The sequence below is a fragment of the Notolepis coatsorum genome (assembly GCF_963971535.1).
Source record: "Notolepis coatsorum genome assembly, chromosome: 15".
Classification (NCBI taxonomy): Eukaryota; Metazoa; Chordata; class Actinopteri; order Aulopiformes; family Paralepididae; genus Notolepis; species Notolepis coatsorum.
The window spans coordinates 50666080-50691550 of NC_140179.1; the positions used below are offsets into that span (position 1 = coordinate 50666080).

At 43.4% G+C, this 25471-nt stretch overlaps 2 protein-coding genes across 3 annotated transcripts in view; both read right to left on the bottom strand.

Moving 5' to 3' along the window:
• The window catches only part of rassf3 (Ras association domain family member 3), a 222174-nt gene extending 210360 nt beyond the window's left edge, over positions 1 to 11814 (bottom strand). The window contains exon 1 of one of the 2 annotated variants that reach the window (XM_084331130.1): positions 11150 to 11814. In XM_084331130.1, coding sequence (XP_084187256.1) covers positions 11150 to 11765 — 616 coding nt within the window. In that variant the 5' untranslated portion in view covers positions 11766 to 11814. Of the gene's footprint in view, positions 1 to 1578; positions 1707 to 11149 lie in introns of those variants that run through there. The other variant, XM_084331131.1, reaches the window with a different exon arrangement.
• Positions 11815 to 20354: 8540 nt separating this feature from the next.
• Positions 20355 to 25471, bottom strand: part of nudt13 (nudix (nucleoside diphosphate linked moiety X)-type motif 13) — a 35188-nt gene continuing 30071 nt past the window's right edge. The window contains exons 8-9 of the mRNA XM_084330999.1: positions 25174 to 25328; positions 20355 to 21684 (exon numbers count right to left, since the gene is read on the bottom strand). Of these exons, the coding sequence (XP_084187125.1) occupies positions 21445 to 21684; positions 25174 to 25328 (395 nt within the window). The 3' untranslated portion in view covers positions 20355 to 21444. The remainder of the gene's footprint in view (positions 21685 to 25173; positions 25329 to 25471) is intronic.

Genomic DNA, 25471 nt, shown 5'->3' on the forward strand with positions numbered 1-25471 from the left:
TTTTATTTGTTATATTGACCATTTGAAAATGAATTGCTTGTTCGAGACTCTATTTGAGGAGTAGCAGAAGAAGAAGTAGAACCCAGGGCTTTCCCTAAGCAATGGTATTGACCACTTGCACAATGTGGGGGGGCATCATATCCGGTTACATCTCCAGCCCCCAGCAGACTTCTTCGGTCCCATCACAATACATTGAGTTAGCTACTTTTCTCCCGTCAATTAAACAACTTTATCGTCACTTTTTTTCTTCCCAGAATATCAAACGTGGGTCTAACAGATGCCACGTGACGTCGATACTAATTGAGTTATATATGTCTCATTTCATGCCCCATATCTAACGGATTAATGTATTGGATTTAGGCGGAGCTAAATGCTAATGTGGCTAACTCTAACAGTAAACCTTTTTACATGAAATACAGCCCAAAAACCTTAGAGAAAAGTGACAATAAAGTTGTTTAATTGACGGGAAAAAGTTGCTAAACTCAATGTATTGTGATGGGACGGGAAGAAGTCTGCTGGGCTGGAGACATAACTGGATATGACGACGCCCCCACATTGTGCAAGTGGTCAATAGGGGTGCAGCGCCTCCATGTGTTTATAAAAATAAAAAGGGACGTTTTAGTAGTGAAAGCTTGGGGCCAGCTTGGAAACAAACGCATCATTGTCTAATATGTGATTGCTCGGTCCTCTGTTCCATTGTGTGTGTTCTTTATTGCAATTCTTTTGCATCCCCGGACAGCCCGTCTGGACCACCCCCTGGAGCGTTATTTCTAAACCTAGCCGCATTTCTGGGAGACGCTCTCTGATTGGCCACTGACGCGTTTGCCCAATCGCGTGACGAGCTGTGTCTTTGCCCATTTCCACGTCAAACAGCCTGCAAACTACCTGGCGTTCTATCGCCATGCTCTAAGACAAACTCTAACCTTAACCAACTTCGAAAGAGTGCCTACGCTTAACCGTCGAAAGAACTTGCCGTCACGCTCTAAGACAAACTCTAACCTTAACCAACTTCGAAAGAGTGCCTAAGCTTAACCAGTGTAGAAACAGGCGTCGGCCAATCAGAGAGCGTCTTGCCAGAAATGCGGCTAGGTTTAGAAATAACGCCCCCCTGGATGGACCTCAGCACCATCTTGTTTGGAAGTCCTGGGGAAAGCCCTGAGCACTGCTTCATTACCAAGTACATTTTAAAGTACAATTACTTTGTGTTCAACCCATCCTAACTGTTTAGGAGTGGCGGCAGCAATAGTCCGGTCTCCTGGGGAATCAGAGTGAGATTTTACCCCACGGAGGGGACCCTCTGCCCCACACCCTGTCCCTCAGTGATCCATATACCACAGATCAGATGTATCAAAATGATTTCTTCATTTTCTTAAATACAAAATATAACGACAGAAGTCCATTAGCAAAGCTTGAAATGGGGACATTCCTCTTGTCATTGGCTAAAATTAATGTCACCAAGCCATGGGGACATTCACATACAACACACAGTCACGCACGCTCGCGCGCACACACACACACACACACACACACACACACACACACACACACAAACAAGACACACACACATTCACAACTCACCTGAGTTCTTCCAGAGAAAGCTGATTTCCAAGTGTCCAGAACGTCGGACCAGTTTAGGAAAACGGAAGAAAAATCCGGAAAATCTCCTCAGGGTTCTCCCAAAGCCTCTGGCCAGACCCATGGTCTCTCTCTCTCTCTCTCTCTCTCTCTCTCTCCTCTCTCTCTCTCTCTCTCTCTCTCTTCTCTCTCCCTCTCTCTCCCTCTCTCTCTCTCACACACACAGATCACATGTGTCGGTCCCACACTTCATGTGTGTTAAGCTCCAGTATGGGTGAGTTCCCAAGTTGCTCCAAATCACAACAGTCCATTCTATACATCCCCAGTGCACAGTCCTGATCCCTGTTCTCTCTCTCTCTCTCTCTCTCTCTCTCTCTCTCTCTCTCTCTCTCTCTCTCTCTCTCTCTCTCCTCTCTCTCTCTCTCTCTCTCTCTCTCTCTGTCTCTCTCTCCCTCTCTCTCTCCCTCTCTCTCTCTCTCTCTCTCTCTCTCTCTCTCTCTCTCTCTCTCTCTCTCTCTCTCTCTCTCTCTCTCTCTCTCTCTCTCTCTCTCTCTCTCTCTCTCTCTCTCTCTCTCTCTCTCTCTCTCTCTCTCTCTCTCTCTCTCTCTCTGTCTCTCTCTCTCTCTCTCTCTCTGTCTCTCTTCTCTCTCTCTCTCTCTCTCTCTCTCTCTCTCTCTCTCTCTGGTCACTATGTCATGTCTGATCCCACTAGTCCCTCCCTTGACACTACTAAACTCCCCATTCACCTCCCACTGTGTGTGTGGTGTGTGTGTGTGGTGTGTGTGTGTGTGTGTGTGTGTGTGTGTGTGTGTGTGTGTTGTGTGTGTGTGTGTGTGTGTGTGTGTGTGTGTGTGTGTGTGTGTGTGTGTGTGTGTGTGTGTGTGTGTGTGTGTGTCATTAACCTGTTGTGTTTCTTGTGGAGCCACACTGTCACTGAGCCTACACAAACACACACACAGACAGCTGGGGAGTTGGACACACACACCACACACACACACACACACACACACACACACACACACACACACACTCCATTTGCTCTCCATTCAGCAACAGAATCCATCCAAACATGGAACTTTCTAACTTTTTAATATGTGAAACCTGTGTGAGGTTGTGTATACTCTGGTTTTGATCCTTTGATATTTTCCATTGATCCCTGTTCTATACGGTCAGCCGGATCACTCTGGGTGTCTATGATTCATCTACCTATGTTGGAATTGCAATGCCGATCGAATATCACCAGGTGGCAGTATCACCTACCTTTTGAACTCTGATAGAAAGGGAACAGGAGAGACATTGAATGAAATGGACTATCAAGACTCGCTCTGAGGGGGAGGAGCTCCTGCAAAGCAATCGCTAGCAGATCTGCTCGCCTCAAGAACGATTCGGGCTTATTGCATATAATGCGTCCTATCTCGCGATCTATGGAAAAAGACTGGATTATTCCGGAAATGGGGCGCTGTTTAGCATGTAGCGTGTAACAAACTACAGTGTGTAGAAATGAGCTGAAATGAACAATGCCTGTGAAATTAGCCGTACTATTGTCTCCATAGCTATGATACAGGACACACGATGGGTCGGCAAACATAGCTAAAATGGTCATTAACGCTGGTGCCAAACAGTGCAGATGGCGAAAGCTAGTGGCCGTGAATGAGTTAAAGGCACCGTACCCACTATCACAACATACAGCAAACCCTGTGAACATATAACAGTATGATGTGAAATACAATGCTAAGAAGAGTGTCATTCTGATTTGCAGGACTAAAAGCAATAAGGATATTTATTTTCCTTCTTTCCATCTGTCTGGGCTGGTGCTGGCCGTCTGCTGTAGTACAAAATATTTGGGTCACATTATTACTGATCAAATGAGTGATGATGATGACATACTGCGGGTCTGCGGCGGTGTACTGTACGCTCAAGCTAACATGCTGAGGAAGAAGTTCCATTTCTGCTCTGCTGGGGTGAAAGTTAACCTGTTTAGGGCATACTGCACTCCTCTCTATACTGCCCCCCTGTGGCTCAAGTTTAAGCAGCACTCCAGGTTGCTTACAATGATTGCCTGAGGATTCTGCTGAGGCAGCCTAGGTGCTGCAGCACCAGCCAAATGTTTTGTGGTGCTGGAGTCAACTCATTTCATGCTCTGCTGAGACACCTGATGTACAAATGTATCTGAATGTGTCTCAGAATAGGATCATCCTGTTGCTGACTCAACCGGCTAGTCTCAGTGACATGAAGTTCCAGTCCTGCATCTGGAAGTATTGGTACAGTGCCCTGTTGTAGAACTGCTATTGGTTTATGTTTTTATTTATTGTGATGTAATTTGTTGATTATGTTTGTGTGTGTTTTTATTCTGTGGACCCTGTGTCTGTTAATAAAGATGATTGATTGATTGATTGTATATTCTTATTTTATATTATATATTATTATGTTAAATTATATATTATTATTTCACATTATATATTCTTATTTGATATTATATATGATTATGTTATATTATACATTATTCTTTTATATAATGTATTATTATGTTATATTAATATTATTATTTCAACTATTGTCTTTTTTCCCTGCCTGTAACGCTATGACGCCTGTATTTCCACCAGGGGGATTAATCCTTGTTACTGCCCAGTGTCCAAAATGTGACTGTACTATTTCCTTTTATGGTATAGCTCCAAAATAATGTTGGTCTCTTATGAATCTGGTAAAAATATATATAAGCTATTTACTTCATCCAGGTAGCAGGTATAGAACGAGAGAACGGATGAAGAAAGATAGAACAGACGAAGAAAGAGATACTGTAGAATGAGAGAATGGACAAAGACAGAGTATGATAGAACGAGAGAATGAACAAAGAAAGAGTATGATAGAACGAGAGAATGAACAAAGAAAGAGTATGATAGAACGAGATAATGAACAAAGAAAGAGTATGATAGAACGAGAGAATGGACAAAGAAAGAGTATGATAGAACAGAGTGCGATAGAACGAGAGAATGGACAAAGAGAGTATGGTAGAACGAGAGAATGGACAAAGAAAGAGTATGATAGAACAGAGTATGATAGAACAAGAGAATGGACAAAGAAAGAGTGATAGAACAAGGGAATGGACAAAGAAAGAGTATGATAGAACGAGAGAATGGACAAAGAAAGAGTATGATAGAACAAGGGAATGGACAAAGAAAGAGTATGATAGAACAAGGGAATGGACAAAGAAAGAGTATGATAGAACAAGAGAATGGACAAAGAAAGAGTATGATAGAACAAGAGAATGAACAAAGAAAGAGTATGATAGAACGAGAGAATAGACAAAGAAAGAGTATGATAGAACAAGGGAATGGACAAAGAAAGAGTATGATAGAACAAGGGAATGGACAAAGAAAGAGTATGATAGAACGAGAGAATAGACAAAGAAAGAGTACGATAGAACAAGGGAATGGACAAAGAAAGCGTATGATAGAATAAAGGAATGGACAAAGAAAGAGTATGATAGAACAAGAGAATGGACAAAGAAAGAGTATGATAGAACGAGAGACACAGAGAAACATAAGGCAGAATTCTTATTCTAAAAGAGTCAAAAGGAGTGAATAGGCCTTTTTTTGTGTTTCCCCCCTCCCCTTTGGGTGGGTGGTGTGGATGTGGGAGGGTGAGGGCGAGGTGGGATTGTGTGTTTATCTCTGTCTACATGTGATTTCATCTTCAGTGCTTAAAATGTATAAACATTTTATACATTTTTATAAACACCTATAAAAAAATGTATAAACATTTGTGTAAATTTTTATTGCAAAACAAAAGGAGAGAATGGGAAATAATACGATGGAACAAGAGGAATGGATCAACCCATAAGAGAGAAAGGGGCCAGAGCACAGAGTAGCCTGCTGAGTTAAATAGGTGAGTGTTTTTAATGAGTCAACCATAGTCTATGTGAGCAACTCAAACCACTGCTGCAGGCCATTCAGAAAACCACAGAGCTCCTCTATGTTCTTCTCACGGTCTGGTGGTATAGCAATATTAGAAACAGCGAAATGCTTAGCTTAGCACAAATGAATGGAAGCGGATACGGACCGGAGCGCCTATCTGTTGGCCAAAAACACCTCTTCCGGAGTTTTAAGTTAGGCTAGTGGTCCGTATCCGCTTCCCTTCATTTGTGCTAAGCTAGGTATAGCTTGCAGCCGGATAGCTTTCTACTGAACACACAGAGAGGAGATTGGTATCTATCTTCTTGTCTGACTCTGGAGAAGACGGGAATCGCCGTTACCCATAATGTTGGCGTGTTCCTTTAAGGTTGCACGTGATCCCCCCCCCCCACCCTCTGAGTGAAACTCAAAGACTGTGCCGACGATTAACGGAAGTGATCCGTCCGGAACGAGAGGAGAGAGAGACACAAGAACAAAGTCTGGTTTCACCTCCCTGTCGTCCTGTGTGTAGAGGTTCACTAAGAGGACATTGTGCAGGAAGAACAGTCTCCCTCTGTGAACAAACACTAGACTCTCAACAGTGGAAAGAGAGAGACAGAAACAGACCCAGGTGGCTGGAGATTTTTAACCCAGTGGTTCTCAACCTGGGGGTCGCAAGGTTATTTGGGGGGGGGGGGGGGGGGGCTGTCGTGTTTCTGATCTTTGGTAAAAACTAAAAGCCTCCTCCAATCATTAATGAAGTTAAATGGCAGTGGTTGTCTGGTAATCAGAAGGTTCCTGGTTCGATTCCGGCTCCTCCCGGCAGCGTGTCAGAATGTCCTTGAGCAAGACACTTAAAGGTGCTGTAAGTGGTATTTTCTTTATTAAAATAAGTGGTCTATGTGTTAAAATAATAGCTCTACATTCCTACAGCCATCACTGATACAGAGTGTCTGCTCAGTAACTGCTCTGCAGTAAACAGATAATACATTTTCTGGTATCCCGTTCTCACTCTATATAACGAGAAACAAGTCAAATAATCTGCCAGCTAATTTGTCTTGGCAAGATTTCTTGAAATAAGTAAAAATATCTATGGTTCTCTCTCCTGATTGGATAAAGTGGGGATGTATTTTCTGTTTACTGCAAAGTGGAGGGACTGACCAAACACTCTATATCAGTGGTGGCTGTTGGAATATATATACTGTATATACAACTTACAGAACCTTTAACCCCTAAATACTCCAAATGAGCAGGTTGGCAGTCTGGTCCCTGTGACTTTTTTTCTTGTTTTCTTGTTTTTCTCAATTGTAAAAATGCAGATCTCATTTAATTACACTCAACTCTGCTCCAATCAAATGTCAGACCGATTGAATAAGTAGAACCGTATAAACACTCTACCTTGAGAAGCGCCTATGGTGGAAAACCACAGGCAAAGCAGGCGGGTCTTAAAACTTTGACGTGACTTGCCCAGGTCTATGCTTTGATAGCCTATCAGTGAACTGGATGCAATCCTACCTGGAGGGGAGAGAACAGATGGTGGAGGTAAACGGTACCCTACCCCCCCCCCCCCCCCCCTCACAGTGAGCTGTGGTGTTCCACAAGGAAGCATACTAGGTCCGCTACTGTTCCTAATTTATGCAAAAAATGACATGTCGTCAGCTTGTGACTGCAACTTGTTCCTGTTTGCGGACGACTCAGCCCTGCTGGTCTCTGACAAGAACAAGTTACAGGTTGAAAAAACCCTCAGCTCGGAACTAGGCAAAATCTGCATATGGCTCGCTGATAACAAACTATCATTACACATGGGCAAAACAGAGTCCATTCTCTTCGGTTCAAATAACAAACTCAGCAAGACCGACAGCTTCTCAGTTACAGTGGGTGACAATATTGTCACAAGGAAAGAAGAAATTACCTACCTGGGCTCCATCCTAGAGGCAAATCTTTCCTGTGATAAAATGGCATCCAATGTAATAAAAAAAGTCAATCAACGAACTCGATTCTTGTACCGGATCTCCTCTCTGGTAAACAAGAATACCCTGAAGACTCTGGCAGGAGCACTCATTCAAGGGCACTACGACTATGCTTGCACCTCATGGTACCAAAGCACCTCAAAGGCGCTAAAAACAAAATTACAAACATCTCAAAACAAACTGGTCAGACTACTGCTTGACCTTACTCCTAGAACCCACCTCACCCCTGCCCACTTTGACAAACTAGGATGGCTTAGAGTAGACGACAGAGTACAGCAACTTGCAATGGGCCTGGTCTACAAGATACACTACACGACCAAGGTACCCATGTACATGTCACAATACTTCCCAAAGGTCAGTGAATACCACGATCACAACACCAGAGGGAGCTCCACAAATCATGTTAAACCCAGATTCGGCTCAAACAAGGGACTAAACACGTTTCGCAATTATGCCACATCAATGTGGAACGCCCTACCCAAAGCTGTAAAGGAATGTGAATCACTACCCACTTTCAAAAACACTCTCAAAGAACACCTACGGGAGACTGCAATTCGAAACTGGCCCCTGTAAATGTCCTAACCCAACCCAATGTACAGTAAATGACCAAGTATGGTTTTGTCAATATTCCAATGTACAGTTTTGCTTGTACAGTTGTACAGTGTCCCACCCCACCCACCCCACCTCCTCCAATGTACAGTCCCCCCCCCACCCCCCACCTACCCTCCAATGTACAGTTTCTACGTCAAATGTATATACTCTCTTTTCTGGACTCTTTTGGTATCACAAACAGTACTGTATTTGCAAATCTGATATGTCATAAATGTATAGATGTAGCAGTACTGTCTATCTGTATGTTGTGTATGTCATATATGTTATGATGAATTGAAAATGGGGGACCCTGATGTAAACAAGATGAAAGTCTTTCTCTGGTCTGCATCCCCTTAACAATTGTATGTATTGAGCTGTACTGTACTGTACCCATTCTGCAATCTGTTAATAAAGTTTTCAATCAATCAATCAATGCTTGTATTATGCGTTTTGTGTTCCTAACAGTAAACACGTGTTTTACAGGACAGAAATGGGTTGGAGTGACGTGTGGCATCATGAATAACCATCATGAGGATGTTTTAGGAGTGTGTGGTTCTCTGATAAGGAGGTGCAACATTTGTAACATAGACCTTGAACAGGTAGAAAAAGGGCATTTCCCCTACAAATTGTTTTGGCTGCTACATGACGGCTGCCATGTAATATTTAATTAAGTGGTCATGGGATCAGGGTTCTACCCCACTGGCATAGGACCGCCTGCCTGGTCCAATATATATACCAGGAGGTGTCCCTTCTATCTATTCCAGTTCTAGGTTCTGTTCTAACTTCTCAGAGAGAGGTGCAGAGAAAAGGAAGTATGTGTACTGAGACATCTTAGAATAGATTTCAATTAGCCTTGAACCAGTCTATCTGCATGCCAAGAGAGAGAGAGAGAGAGAGAGAGAGAGAGAGAGAGAGAGAGAGAGAGAGAGAGAGAGAGAGAGAGAGAGAGAGAGAGAGAAGAAAGAGTGGGAGGGGGGCCAAACCTTGTGATAGAATGCACAACTTAATGACTTTTTAAAGTAGTAGTCTTTGGTATGTACAAGTATTAGAACACACAAATGTGTGTGTCTTATGCTGCCAAGCCCTGATAACTATGCCAGAGAAATTATTAAATGCAGTCTTTGTTGTGCAGTTTACAGCCACCTCTTGACTTTACAATACTAATAACACAATGCTATTTAGTCTACCCATAGGACTCTGATAATAATAATAATAATAATAATAATAATAATAATAATAATAATAATAATAATAATAATAATAATAATAATAATAATAATAATTATAATTATAATAATTATAATAATAATAATAACTTTATTTGTATAGCACCTTTCATACAGGGGATTGCAGTTCAAAGCGCTTTACATCAGTATGAAATGACACATAAAATCAGTGTAAAACAAGCAGCAAGAGCAAAGCATAAAGTGGGATATATCAGAACCTCACGTTCCAATAGGCTTCTGTAATCTGTTACAAAACATGATAAAGGTCAGAGTATGCAGCCAGCGGATAGTGGGGCGTAGAGATAAAATTCTAAAGGATGTTCAAGTCATCTTGTGTGTCTGACAGTTACAATTCCTGGAAACATCCTTCTAAAGTGACAGTAGGTCTCTGAGGACATCTAAGAGTAGACCATCTCTTTCTCTGAGGACACCTAAGACCATATCTTTCTCTGAGGACACCTAAGACTATCTCTTTCTCTGAGGACACCTAAGACTATCTCTTTCTCTGAGGACATACAGTAAGCAGACCATGTAAATGGTGCATTTATATTTGATCCAAAGTGCTTTACAATTTGTTCCTCACATTTTACCCAATCACTCACACATTCACATGCACTGATGGCAGAGGCGACCATGCAAGGTGCCAACCTGCTCATCTGGAGCAGTTAGGGGTTACGTGTCAAGGACACGGGAATCGAACAGGGAACCTCTGGATTACCAGACGACATGCTCTACCTCCCACTGTCGCCCCTATTTCTCTGAGGATACCTATAGTAAGCAGACCATCTCCTGGTGTAGTAGGCCGGGGACCCACATCATCAGCAGAAGGCTTATATCCCCATGACCTTCCCACATCTTGTGTTCTTTGTGGTGGTGGTAAACTGCGACAAGGACAGCAGGATAAGTCATAGTTAACGTGATATTGTATCAGTTTGGGAAACCTATTTACTGGTGCGGCCTGCATGGTATCATGGTGGGCGACTGGGCGTTAGGTGATGACTTCATACTGTATGACTTCATACAGACCGCTACGGTTCCTAATTTATGCAAATGACATGTTGTGACTGCAACTTGTTCCTGTTTGCGGACGACTCAGCCCTGCTGGTCTCTGACTAGAACAAGTTACAGGTTGAAAAAACCCTCAGCTCAGAACTATAGGCAAAATCTGCATATGGCTCGCTGATAACAAACTATCATTACACATGGGTAAAACAGAGTCCATTCTCTTCGGTTCAAATAACAAACTCAGCAAGACCGACGGCTTCTCAGTTACAGTGGGTGACAATATTGTCACAAGGAAAGAAGATATTACCTACCTGGGTTCCATCCTAGAGGAAAATATTTCCTGTGACAAAATGGCATCCAATGTAATAAAAAAAGTCAACCAACGAACTCGATTCTTGTACCGGATCTCCTCTCTGGTAAACAAGAACACTCTGAAGACTCTGGCAGGAGCACTCATTCAGGGGTACTACGACTATGCTTGCACCTCATGGTACCAAAGCACCTCAAAGGCGCTAAAAACAAAATTACAAACATCTCAAAACAAACTGGTCAGACTACTGCTTGACCTTACTCCTAGAACCCACCTCACCCCTGCCCACTTTGACAACCTAGGATGGCTTAGAGTAGACGACAGAGTACAGCAACTTGCAATGGGCCTGGTCTACAAGATACACTACACCACCAAGATACCCATGTACATGTCAAAATAGACGAAAGTCTTTCTCTGGTCTGCATTCCCTTAAGCCTTAACAATTGTATGTATTGAGCTGTACTGTACTGTACCCATTCTGCAATCTGTTAATAAAGTTTTCAATAAATCAATCAATCAATCAATCAATAAATCAATCAATCAATCAATAAACATTAACAGAACCCAGAAACTGTATCTCACCTGCACATATCAGACAGTTGTGAAGGATGTACTCGCAGCACACGTCACACCAAGTGCCAGTCCAACCGGGGCCGAAGGTGTGTCCCTCGCCCCTCTCCTCTGTCACCCTAGGGTCCCTCTCACAGGGGGAGAAGATAGTCCGCACATCTGGCGGCCGGAATCCCCTTTTCCTGCTCCTAGCGAGACCACCTTGACCGCCGCCGACGTTCATCCCATTAACGTTGAATCCGTTCTCAACGAGACTCTGTTCTGTGTCGGTTGTTTTATTATGAACAGGACTCGATAAAAGCTCGCCCGACTTATCTGGTTTGATCTCCGGTGCTGCTATCTCGTTCCAAGCCGCCTCGAGGCTCTCCAGGCTGGTGGGTTGCGGAGAGGGGTGCCGCACTTTTATCACCGCGCCCTTGTTGGACTTGGAAAGGCGCATGATCTTGGCGATCCGCGGCGGGTACGTTCCCGGGGCAGCCCCGGCGTTCAATACAAACTCCTCCTCGGAAATATTCTCCGTCTTCCTCCCAATCGGTGATTTATTAACGACGATGGCCTGCATGGTCAAGGGCGGTGAAACGGCCGCAACAATACGCGTCGGGGGCGAGTATTTTCTACTCTGGCGCATGGTGTTCCAGATATTACGCACGGGGCGGCGCGCAGCTGGCAGCGGACTGGAGGCGGTAGGATGTCGCCCACTGACGGCGCACTCCAAGCACAAGAGAGACAGGGACCTTCTTCTGACAAAGTGAAACGACACGTCATTTCACCGGTACACTGAACTTCAACTCACTGTTGGTGTTGTTTGTTGTGAATGGGGACACCGGTCACTGACGTGTCTTGTTTTCTGTAAGCATGGGTATACGGAGGGAACGAACGGGTTATGATTAATTTCACTCATCATAGAACCAGAGGATACGATTATTGAATGAAAAAGAGGCCACGGGACTTAACCCTCTTGCCCGGGCCATACCACCAGGCCCAGTTAGAAAACTCCTGAACTTGAACTTCATCGGTTTGTGATAGATTATTAACTACACGATCATTAGAACACACACACTTTATACAATCACACACTTGTTAAAACAGTTGTGTTGAAATAGCACACATAAGTTATGTGACATAATAACACATTGAAACAGCTCAAGAATAATAATAATAATAATAATAATAATAATAATAATAATAATAATAATAATAATAATAATAATAATAATAATAATAATAATAATAATAACTTCGTTTTATATAGCGCCTTTCAGAGGACCCAAGGTCGCTTTACATAGGGGGGGGGGGAGATGACAAATTAACAAACATAGTGGACAGACACAACATATACATATAAAGTGAGAAAGTTAGGGGTTGAAGGCCAAGTTGAAGAGGTGGGTTTTGAGCAGTTTTTTAAAAGAGTCCAGAGTTGGGGCGGTGCGGAGTTCTGCAGGGAGGGAGTTCCAGAGGATGGGAGCTGCCACACTGAAAGCTCTGTCCCCGAACGTAGTCTGGTTCGGGGGATGGAGAGCTGACCAGTGTCCGTGGATCGCAGGGACCGTGACTGAGTGTAGGGGTGGAGGAGGTCAGTGAGGTGCCAGGGCGTGAAGGGATTTGTAGGTGAGCAGGAGGGTTTTGTAGGTGATGCAGGATTTGATGGGGAGCCAGTGGAGGTGGATGAGGATGGGGGTGATGTGCTGCCAGGGTTTGGTGCGGGTTAGAACCCTGGCAGCTGAATTTTGAACATACTGGAGCCTGTCCAGGGTTTTGCTTGGGACCCCGGACAGGACCCCGTTGCAGTAGTCCAGGCGGGAGGTGACGAAGGCGTGGATGAGGGTCTCAGCTGTGGTGTCGGAAAGTGATGGTCGGAGTCTGGAAATGTTTCTGAGGTGAAAGAAGGCGGATTTGGTGAGGGAATTGACATGGGATTGATAGGAAAGGGTGGAGTCCAGGATAACGCCCAGGTTGCGGACCTTAGGGGATGGGGAGATGGAGCAGCCGTCAATGTTGAGGGTGAGATCCCCAACCTTCCGGAGCGGGGCCTTGGGTGCCACAACCATGAGCTCGGTTTTATTGTTGTTGAGTTTGAGGAGATTAGATGACATCCAGGTTTTTATTTCGTGAAGGCAGTTGATAAGGGAGTGTGGGGGGAGATGGGTGGATGGTTTGGTGGAGAGGTAGAGTTGAGTGTCGTCGGCATAGGAGTGGAAGCTGAGGCCATGGCGGCGGATGATCTGACCGAGGGGGAGCATGTAAATGGTGAATAGGATTGGGCCAAGTACGGAGCCTTGGGGGACGCCTTGGTTGACTGGGGCCGGGGTGGAACTGGAGTCGCCGATGGTGATAAACTGTGTCCGGGTGGTGAGGTAGGATTGAAACCAGGAGAGTGCTGAGCCAGTGATTCCGAGGTTGTTGGATAGACGGTTGAGGAGGATGGAGTGGGAGACTGTGTCGAATGCTCAACGCTTTGGTCTTTCTATATTTTTGTTCAGGGTTGGAGACCCGTGGAGCCATATAGTCCAGTATAGGGTCAATGACGTGACGCCTATTTTTTCTGTCCCACTGAATTTCTTACCTTAAAAAAAACATTAAAATTCATAAAAAGATTACATGTATCTCTAATACCTTCCCCATATACAGACCCACTCTAACTCCTCCAAACATTTGAGTTATTGGTAATTTTTCTGCTATCTGAAGTGTCAAATGTCCATGTGGGGCGACCGTCCAGCATTGACTTCTATTTGGACAACCGGCTTAAAATCACTTTAAATCTATTTAAATATTTCCCTTGCCCTATTTGGCATAATTTCAAACATGTTTAGCATTCATTGACAAAATTATGAAGCATTTGCACATATACTTCCATCATAATATACAAACGAATGTTGTCCGCATATGTTAATTTTATGAAATATCATCTGGGGCGACCATCAAGAAAACACAATTGTGGGACTTTTATTTTGAAACCACCTCAAGGACAGGATGTTGCATCAGCCAGTCACATGTGAGGGACCCAGAGAAACAACTAGCAGGTTAGTAAGTCTCTTTCATATTGGCAAATAAATCTCTTTTTCAACTGCTGTAATGTAGTTGCCACTTTTGGATGTCTTGTGGGACGACCGCCCCAAAACTGTGAATAATACGTTTGATCTGAAAATCTATATTTTGATGATGAATTTGATAGTGACATGTGGTAAGAGCTAGCTAGTTTGGTTTCTGTAGCTAATGGTTAGCCTGTAATATTTTACTGACCTTAAAAACATCATCTGGGCGACCGAGTATCATGTGGGGCGACCACTGCTGAGTGTTTTAGATGATAGATATATGTCCTGTATTTGTAGTTTCTGTATATTTATATTTTATTCATGATTTATATACATAAAGTTCTTTGTTTTAGCATAACTCTTTGTATACTTTAACATATATTTTTCAATATTTCTGTAATTTTTCATTCCTATCTAAGAATTAATGTTTCTTTTTTAGTATTGTACAATCTTACGAGATTTTCTTTTAAACGGTATAGCATGACATTCCATTTAGGTAATTGTACATGTATTAGTCATGTTTAACTAGTTTAACCTATTTTATAGATGGCACAAACAAGCAAACAGAAGACTGCTCACTACAGACAGCGGGTCAATGCAGACCCTACAGCAAGAGCCGACTATCTTGCCAGGAAAAGAGAAGGTAAAAAAAACTATAGGTAGGTAACATGCAGTATATTTTTCTCTGGTGTATTTCAAACTGTCATGTTAGTAGGATTAGGAATGACCTTTTCTGTAATATCTTGAACTTAAGTTTGTATGTAATTTAGCCCACCAGAATCAGTATCACAGTATACACCATTGTTTCAGCTACCAGAGAAGAAAACAACAGGGCAAGATTCCATATGTGAAGTCAGATGAGCTATCGGAGAGGGAGAAGGCTGCATCCAGAGGTTACAGGGAGAAGGAAAAAGATGGAAAAGGCGATGCTGGACCTGACACCACCATCCATGGAGAACACTCCACCAGTTCTGGCTGGTGTCGAAGTAGAGAAGAGCAGCAGCCAGCAGGGCAAGCTGTGGTGGATCCCCTACCTCTAAATGAGGATTTGAATCACTAACATTTACTTTGATTCTACAGTAGGTTTAACATCCCTTGAAACCATAGGTTATATATCCAGCTCATGATCAACAGTGACATATTTCAACAATAAATGTTCAGTGGATTGCTCTGTGCAACATCTCCATTATAATCTGATCAAAGTTTGTTTCGTGTTTGATATATCTTTGGGGAATGTTGACTGTAGGAGCCAAAGCTATATTGTATTGTATGAATGTTTATGTTTATTTTTATAACCTTACATTGACACGGCATTAGGAATATTGATTGGATTTAGATAAAGTCATTGAACCGTCTTATTTTGTCATAATAGAACATTCTAGAACATTTGTGATGTCACAGTATGATGTCATGACTGAACATTCTAGAACATTTGTGATGTCACAGTATGATGTCATGATCAAACGTTCTGGAACATTTGTGATGTCACAGTATGATGTCATGACCGCACGTTCTAGAACATTTCTGATGTCACAGTATGATGTCATGATCGAACGTTCTGGAACATTTCTGATGTCACCGTATGATGTCATAACCGAACATTAATAATTTAATTAAATGTAAAAAATATCAAGTGTTTTGTTTTTTGGTGTGCTTCTTATTCTAGGTGTTCAGGTTGCCTGATTTGTTAAAACATGCACCTCAATTTGAAATGCCTGCAGTTTACCATGAGACAATATAAAAGGAACTAGGGATGGCACCAATCCGATACTCAGTATCGGTCCGATACTGGCCAAATTCACAGGATTGGATATCGATACAGGCCGTAAAGCATGCCATCACGTGAACAGTAGTAGCGTGACAACAACGTTAGCATTAGCTAAACGTAAGTCAACTTGTTAGCAGCGCGCCGCGATCATGTCAGCTGTGTGGAGTTATTTTAAGCTCAAAGAAGAGAAAGGCAAAACAGCCTGTGGTGTTATGCTAATGTGTGTGCATTAATACGACAGAGTACAGGCCACCGTACTGGGGTCACAGACAGGTACACAGGGCAGAGTAGACTAAGAGCGGATAATAACGGACCTGTGTGGTGGAGCTAACAGAATGAAGACACGCACAAACAAATACAGAGGACTCGCATGTATACTTGTGGAATAACACGACACAGCCAAGTGTAATATCTGCGACGCAAGTATTTCTAGGGGTGGCAGCAACACTGGAAACTTCAACACCACACAACACTTGCAGATTAATCATGGAAAGGGAGTATGCCGAGTTCATATGTGCAACGAATGCCAAGAGGAAAAGTTTTGTCGCAGCAGCTAACATAACTGGAAACCATTCAGAAGCGAGAGAAACTCCCTGCAGACACTAACAAAGCAAAGCTGAAGAAAACCGGGAAAATAACCACATTTATTGTGCTGGACGACCAGCCCCTTTCTGTTGTTGAAAATGTAGGTTTCCGACGCTTAGCCTCACTTCATGTTGCCAAACCGTCATTATCTCTGACACGGCTATCTCAAATAAGTACAATGTTGTGTTTCTTTTTCAAATGTAGCCAAGAGTAAAGACCCTAACCCTATCAAAACAGCAGTCAAAGTATATATTTTCAGCACTAGACGCGAGGACAGGAAGCAGTCATGAAATCGCTGTAGTCTTATTAATGTATTAACTAAATAATTTGAACAAAATAAAAAGCAGCAGCACTATTGCATAACTGAGTCATGTGTGGTATGTATTTCTTCCTTTAGGGGAGTTTTTCATGTTTTATAGATGGCTAGGTTAAACACAGGTTTTATCGGATGGGTATCGGTATTGGCAGATACTCAAGGCTGTGATATCAGTATCGGACATGAAGTTTGATTGATTGATTGATTGAAAACTTTATTAACAGATTGCAGAATGGGTACAATACAGTACAGCTCAATACACACAATTGTTAAGGGGATGCAGACCAGAGAAAGACTTTCGTCTTGTTTACATCAGGGTCCCCCATTTTCAATTCATCAGGAAAAGTGGTATCGTGCCATCCCTAAAAGGAACTGATACAACTGTGTTGTAGTTGTTTAGCGTTGATTTCATCCATGCAACTATGTTGGTGGTTATTGTTTATTGACTCTATAGAACTGTGTTGTGGTTTCATTTTTATTCCATACATACAACTCTGTTTACCTTTTATTATTGACTTAAATTGTTAATCCCTGTCCAATGTGACTACCATCACAAAAGTGATGCTACTTAACCCACCTTCTCGGTCTCATACATTGACAAAACCAATGATGATATGAGGACATGAAAATGGACATTTGTGAAATGTTCAAGTTCCTGAAGCATGTAATGTGTATTGCACTTAAACTTTTTGAATGTTTAATGTTTTTAACATTTGTGATATTTGAATGTTCCTGACGAAGCTTGTAACCTACCCGTGCCAAATGATTGACGGAGCTAGAGCCCCGGGAGTCGGTGTTGTACTGTGTACCTAAATTGTACCTGATCCCATTTCTGCTTTGCACTATATAGTATTGTATATTAGTATATTGCATAGTATATTGTATATGTTGTACGGTAACTCAGTTACTCTATTCTGCATCGAACATTGTACATATGTATATACTGAACACTGTGTCTACGTACGTGACTTCTATTTTTACTTCTATTTTTACATGCTATACTATTTTATACTTGTCTTTTGTCTAGCACAGTCTCTGGAGCGTAACAGAAAGAAGCATTTTGTATAAAAGTATTCTGTACTTCTGTATGACAACTATTAAAGAAACTTGAAACTCATTCATTCATTCATTCATTCATTCATTCAACAACAATAATGGCAGAGTGATGTAATGAATCAAGAGAGAAGTCCACTTTGAGGGGTTCCTGTTTATTTTATTATAATATTGAGTTCACAGTCACACCCATGACACCTGTGCCATAACAGTACTTCTGTGTAAAATCACAGTGGAAAGCGGTGATGAGGTAGGTTCTGAGTTCATAGTAAAAATGTATAATGTTGGTATGCAAATTAATAAGGCCACATGTTGTACAGCTACCAGTAAACTATGACGAAAAATTTTCCATGATGAAGATGAGACTATAATTAAATAAAAATTATCCTTTGGTAATAAAAACTATGATTAAATGTATTAGCATTTTCATTAGCGAATAAAAACTAAACGATGGCATCAAAGACTTAACAAAAGGTCCAATGTATATTTTATACAATGGCCTGCATGCACTCACTTTGAAAAATCTACACATCCATACATTGCATGCTTATGATTGGCTGAAGCTGTGTGCATGGAGAGGAGAGGTGAGGAGAGGAGAAGAGAGGAGAGGTGAGGAGAGGTGAGGAGAAGACAAGAGAAGAGAAGAGAAGAGAAGAGAAGAGAAGAGAAGAGAAGAGAAGAGAAGAGTTAGTTTCAAGTTTCTTTAATAGTTGTCATACAGAAGTACAGAATACTTTTGTACAAAATGCTTCTTACTGTTGCGCTCCAGAGAGAAGAGAAGAGAAGAGAAGAGAGGGGAGGTGAGGAGAGGAGAGGAGGGGTGAGGAGAGTAGATGTGATGTGATGGGAGGAGAGGAGTGGGGAGGTGAGGAGAGGTGAGGAGGAGAAGAGAGGTGAGGAGAAGAGAAGTGAGGTGAGGAGTGGATAAGAGGAGAGGTGAAGAGAGTAGATGTGATGTGATGGGATGAGAAGATGTGAGGAGAGGAGTGGAGAAGAGAGGAGAGTAGATGTGATGGGATGAGAGGAGTGGGGAGGAGAGAAGAGAGGAGAGGTGAGGAGAGGAGTGGAGAAGAGAGGAGAGTAGATGTGATGGGATGAGAGGAGTGGGGAGGAGAGAAGAGAGGAGAGGTGAGGAGAGGAGTGGAGAAGAGAGGAGAGCTCCAGCTCCGCCATGAGTATTGCACACACCCCTTTTAGACCGGCCAGGCTCCGTGCTGGAGCCGGTTCCCGAACGTAATCTCGCACCGGCTGGCGCGTTCAGACCGGGATTAATTGGTTCAGAACGTGACAAATCGGTGCTCAGCTGGCACCGGAAAATAGTTGTTTTTTCCTTGCGAACCGTGACGTCAACAGTGGGCGTGTCATATTCTAGACTGTCAAGACGAGTAAACGGGGGAAAGTAGCGAGTCGGCATTGCACTCAACAGGAAGCGATTTGCGACTGCTCTCAAAACAAGATTAGATTTTGTATTGTTATGATACAGCACAAGTACAATACACCATCCAACCAGAGTGGATAAAGAAATGCTCCAGAAATGCGTGGAGAAAGGCTTAGCGAGCCTCAACGCGCGAGCGCACAATACACAAAAGCACACACGCACTTTGAAAAGAATCATTCCAGCAAAGTAGGCTTCTATTATTCGAATTACTGTTTTAATGGGTATCACAGTAGTAAGTCCTACTGTAGAACATGACATATTAGCATGACATCTGATTTATTAATGCCAATACTAAAAATTAGGGACAAACGCAATGGCACAATTGTAAATGATGGATTAGTCACTGAGTTTTTACATCTGACTGGTTAGCTCAACTCGTTAGTCAGCTGGCTGTGGATACTATGGTCACAGGTTCAAATCACTCTTGGTTAAATTTTTTTTTTTTTTTACGTTTAATTAATTTATCCACTCTGGTTGGATGGTGTATTGTACTTGTGCTGTATAATGACAATAAATTTGAATCGAATCTCATTTTGAAATCGCTACGCTGCCTATGGACACAACAGTGGCAGACAGCTTCGGAGGTGATTGCATTGCACCATGCTGATCCACTCAACAGGTAGCAATTTCAAAATGAGATTCGATTAAAATGTATTGTCATTATACAGCACAATACATACATATACAATACACCATCCAACCAGAGTGGATAAATTAATTAAACGTACAAAAAAAAATATGTTGGAACCAAGAGTGATTTTAACTTGTGACCATAGGATCCACAGCCAGCAGACTAACGAGTTGAGCTAATCAGTCGGATGTTAAAACTGAGTGACTAATCCATAATTTACACTTGTGCCAATTGCGTTTGTCCCTAATATTTAGTATTGGCATTAATAAATCAGATGTCATGCTAATATGTCATGTTCTACAGTAGGACTTACTACTGTGATACCCATTAAAACAGTAATAAAATAATAGAAGCCTACTTTGCTGGAACGATTAATTTCAAACGTACAGTATACAGTGCGTGTGTGTGCGTGCTTTTGTGTGTGCGCTCGCGCGTTGAGGCTCGCTCTCCACGCATTATTTTTACCTCCGCCTGAGTAACGCCCCCGTTGATGACGGAGACGGTGGAATGTTGGTTCTGCTTAAATGGGTGTAAACGCGGGGTGGTTCGCCAGAGAGCACCAAGGTTCAGAGGGTTCAGAACGGAGCTGGAGCTTGAACCGGAGCCCGGGCGGTCTAAAAGCGCTCACAGACATTCCCAAACACAAATACGGAGTGCCTACATAAAATAACATTGAAAACGATGAGACATCTAGGTAGATTGATTTATGTTGGCAGAATCAATCCACTCATTGCCCAGAGCGTTTCCAATTGTTTTATAGCAGGCAATCCAGGTGGTAAATACAGTTGACAATAATTTCAGTGGTGCAACTGATCTTGCCTTTCATTCAGTAGTATATCCGCTGTTATTTATTCAGGCAACAGTGAGTGGATAGAAAGGTGCTTATTGAGGGCTTTAGACGAGACGGCGCACTGCTCTACACTTCATTCCAGCTCCAATCAACCTGTCTGGATATCACTGTTTGCTAAGACTGAATGGAATGGAGATTTCGGCACACTTGGATCTACTGTATATAGTCATTTGCTTAATTTGTGTGCTTCTCTCTATTTGTGAACTTTTCTGTAGATAAGACCATGCATCTGCTCCGATTAAAAGGTCTTGTAGACAGAAAACCCCCAAACAAAGTGAATTACTACGTTCTGTGTTATCAAGTGTACCAGGAGGACCCACCATGCTGTAAGCACACGGTCCACATCCCAACAACCTGCAGAGACACGTCAGAACAGGGAGGTCTCCCCTCGAACACCTAGAGGTCACTTTGTGAGACATTGCAGGGATGTGACTTTTCTTTATGGACATGCTTCACAAATCTATCTTGTTATTTCCCAAAGAATGATAAACCAGGATGATTCAGCGCCATCATAAAAGCCTTCCAAGACTTCTTTCCCCTTTTCCCCCGGGAGACTTGCGGTGTCGTCATCTCTCCCAGTGATGAACCTCCTCCGTGAGGAGCGTAGAGGAAGCTGCGTCCCGTTCTCGTCACATCAAAACTTATTTCCTGCTTTAGCGTGTCGTACCAGGTCACAACCCCTCCCCCGGCTACTGTGTCGGTTCTCAGCCCACTCCCTGATGAGCTGGTTGGCTATGGCATACTTAGGGGGGACCCAGAAGATGGCTGGTTCTCCTTTGGGCGTCCTGGGAGGCATCCTGACCTTCAGAGCAGCGGTGACCTCCTCCAGGCTGAACCATCTAGCGTCCTCCAGCTCCTCGTGGTCCACGTCCACCTGGGCGAGAGACAGAAAATACCCGGGTATGGAATGACATTTTAGACTAGTAGCAGGCTGAACCATAGATATATATCACTAGATGACTCATTGGCTGCTGGCCAATGGAGACCAACGTTGCCACATGGTGGCCATCTTGCGTGGGTGGAGCACGCCCACTCTTAACATGCATGTCTATGGTGCATGTACTATTGAAATAACCATAGCTTGCTCAAATTCAACAGTTATTTTTTAGTTTTTTTTTATTATTATCTTTTTCCCCCCTCCTTTTTCCGATTTTTCTCCCATCCCACTGTTAGTCGTTATGCCAATTCCCAACCCCCTTCCTGGTTGTTGCGCACCCCCCCCCTACTGTTGGTCCGGGAGGCCGGAGACTATCACATGCTTTCCTCCGACACATGTGCAGCCAGCCGGCAGCCAGCCTGGCAGCGCAGCGCAAACTCTCACTGAGAGGGTGTAACGTGTGGAAGGTCACACTACCTCCCTCCAGATCCTTCCCTCGCTGTGCAGGCGCCCCGACCGAACTGTAGGAGTCGCTGTTTACAACGACCAGGACCCACCCACCAGCTTTCCCACCCCTAACACTGCCAATTGTGTTAGTATGAGCGACCAGCCAAGCTGGTAGCAACGCAGAGAGCTGGGCTCGAACCCATACCGTTTGGTTTGTTAAAAACGTCAGAGATGTAGTTATCATACTGAATACTTATAATGGACTTTCATATGAAAATAATATTTTTTTAATAAAAATCATTGCAATCATTGCAAAAATGCTTCCAATCATAGCCACACTATGAGAGTTAATGCCATAATCACGACGAGAGCCTTCTTCACCCCTCCTCCTTCCGTACCATTATATGGGCAGCATCCGGTCCCTGCGTTCCCACGCTGTCGGAGGGAGATCAATCAACACAGCTGTGAGGGATTCCCTCATCATCAGACCCCTACTTCAGCCCACAGATCCTGCTCTCCCTCGTCGCAGTGTTAACCTAACAACCTAGGTACGACGACGAACCCTAGCCTTGCTACTCTGTCCTTGTTGAATACCTTGTCCTAATCTTGTTCTCTCTGTGCCCAGGACCACCGCTCCCAAGACACCACCCGCCTGGACGCTCCTGTGCTGCACGAGGAGTGCACCTGCTCACATCTATTGCACATTCCTGTTATCATACCTGTCTGCTTGGTGCCTACTATTAAATCCAACCTAAAATGCTCCATTCTCTCTTCTCCTGTGTTCTGCTATTGGGCTCCGCCACCTCTGCCCTAACAGTTAAGAGTATTTTTGTTTGTGCAGATAATCACCTTAAAGCAGTAGTCCACTCAAGCAAGATGGCCACCGGTGAACTACGCGGGAGACTCCGCCTTGAGCCATCTAGTGTTTATATATCTATGGGCTGAACTACCTAGCATCATTCAGCTGTAGGCTACATGGTCCACTTCCCCCTGGGTGAGAGACGGAAGAAACCTGGGCATTGATATTATAGACTAATAGACCTGTTCGCTGTTTACAAACATACCGTGTTCGAGCCAATCAGCAATACCAACTGAGTCACGTGACTAATGGCGCTTTTCCACTGCATGGTACCTACTCTACTCTACTCTACTCTACTCGGTATTTTCGGTTTTCCATTACCAAAGTACCTGGTACCAGGCTGGTACCAGGTACTTTTTCGGTACTTTTTTAGTCCCTGCTCGAGTCTGGTTCCAAGCGCGAGCCAAGCGGGTAGAACTGGTACTATAAAAGTCACGTGAAACACTGCAGACCACTGATTGGTCAGAAGAGAGACGCGTCACTAGTGTAGAGTCTGAACTGGTCTGAACAAAAACAGAAAGCCCGAGCCGCCATCTTTAATGTCTCGCATAGGATTTTATTATGGTTGCAGCAGGCACAGGTTCAATAAACAAACGATACAGTCACTGTGTATTCTGCCTCATTTATTGATTAAACAAAGCCGACACCAACAACATTTGCCACCGAGCGGAGAGTTTAGTCTCGCAAAAAGATCGCTGACTTGTTAAGGCTTAAGCTCCACAACGGTGGAAGGAATGTTCTAATGTGCTAATGTTGTGCTAACGTTTTAGCATGGCTATCGTACATAGCGGGATCAATATAACTCGCTATTGATTGTTTGTATGAGTAACGTTAATGCTAGTAGAATAGACACAACGTGAGGTAATCACCATCTATTTTAAACCGGTTATTACCTAATGCTAACGTTAGCAAATAGACGCGACTGGTAACGTTACAGCGTTGTTGTTAGCCTAATGCTAACGTTAACGTTAGCATATATAGACAGCCTAGCTGACGTTAACGCTTGTAGAATAGACACAATGAGGGGTAACGTTAGCGTTAGCAGAATAGACACAACAAGAGTCTCGTTAATGTTGTTATTGATTGATTGAAAACTGTGTTTTACTCTGGCTTGCCAAGCTCATAGCCCCTTTCGTGACTGTGATGCACCGAGTGAATCCACAGTCACTTGCTCCTTAGGAAACCAACCTAGATTTACCATGAAGGACTGGTTCTGGCCAAACCGTTCGTTATACAAGTATCACAGAGACATTTCAAAGGTACTCACAGTTGCACGAGGGTTTCGGACAGAGATACGGGATGGTTTGAAAGCTCGGCGTTGCTAATAAACATTTTAAATATTTTTTATAAACTGCTCAACACTGCATTATTTCCGGCGTTGGCTGCATGGTGTGATCACAGCGCATGCGCATCATGCACCCAACGCCGGAAATAATGCCGTTTTGAGCAGTTTATAAAAAATATTAAAAATGTTTATTAGCAACGCCGAGCTTTCAAACCATCCCGTATCTCTGTCCGAAACCCTCGTGCAACTGTGAGTACATTTGAAATGTCTCTGTGATAATTGTATAACGAACAGTTCGGCCAGAACCAGTCCTTCAGGGTAAATCTAGGTTGGTTTCCTATTGAGGATCAAGTGACTGTGGATTCACTCGGTGAGCTCTCATGCTGATCACCAGCAGCCCCGCCTCCCCACACGGAGACAAACTGAGTACTTTATTTTAGTACCTGCAGTGGAAAAGCAACATGGTACCAGGTACCTAAAGCGAGTAGAGTAGAGTAGAGTAGAGTCGAGTAGGTACTATGCAGTGGAAAAGCGCCATAAGTTGCACACTACCTGCACGAGCTGCTGCGCTAAAAAAGTACGACGGGCTCTATGGAGAAACCATGACACTCCCCTGACTAAAAGTTCTTTCAAACGAAAACGTCTGAATGTAATTTAGCCAAATCAGCATTGGCTGTGAGTGTGAGTCTTTCACCTTTTACATATCTAGCTTTGGCATGGATTGATTGTTTAGATTGCTAGCATGGCTAACAATATATTGTAGTCTGCCCCGTTGATCTGACCAGGATTAAGTTCCTTTTGCCTCCTTGATGCACACGTACACTGAGTCTGACGTATACAGCAAACAGGGTCTATAGCAGGCTAAAGCTCCTAAAGGCCAAACAGGGGCTCCTACCTGAGCCTTGTCAGGGTTGACGGTGGCGTGGCAGGCCACCATGAAGGAGCTCTGGGGGAAGGGCCAGTGCTGTGACCCAGAGTACCGGATGCTCTCCACCTCCAGGCCCACCTCCTCCGCCACCTCCCTCCGCAGGGTCTGCTCCAGGGTCTCGCCTGACATCACAACAGAGCACACACATCCATTGAGTGTGTGTTTACGTGCACATGAGTTATTTATGTTTCTAGCTACTGTTCCAGGCAGGGCTTTAGTTAGATATGGTGTTTATATGAATCTTCCCACTAATCTGCCTCTTGGT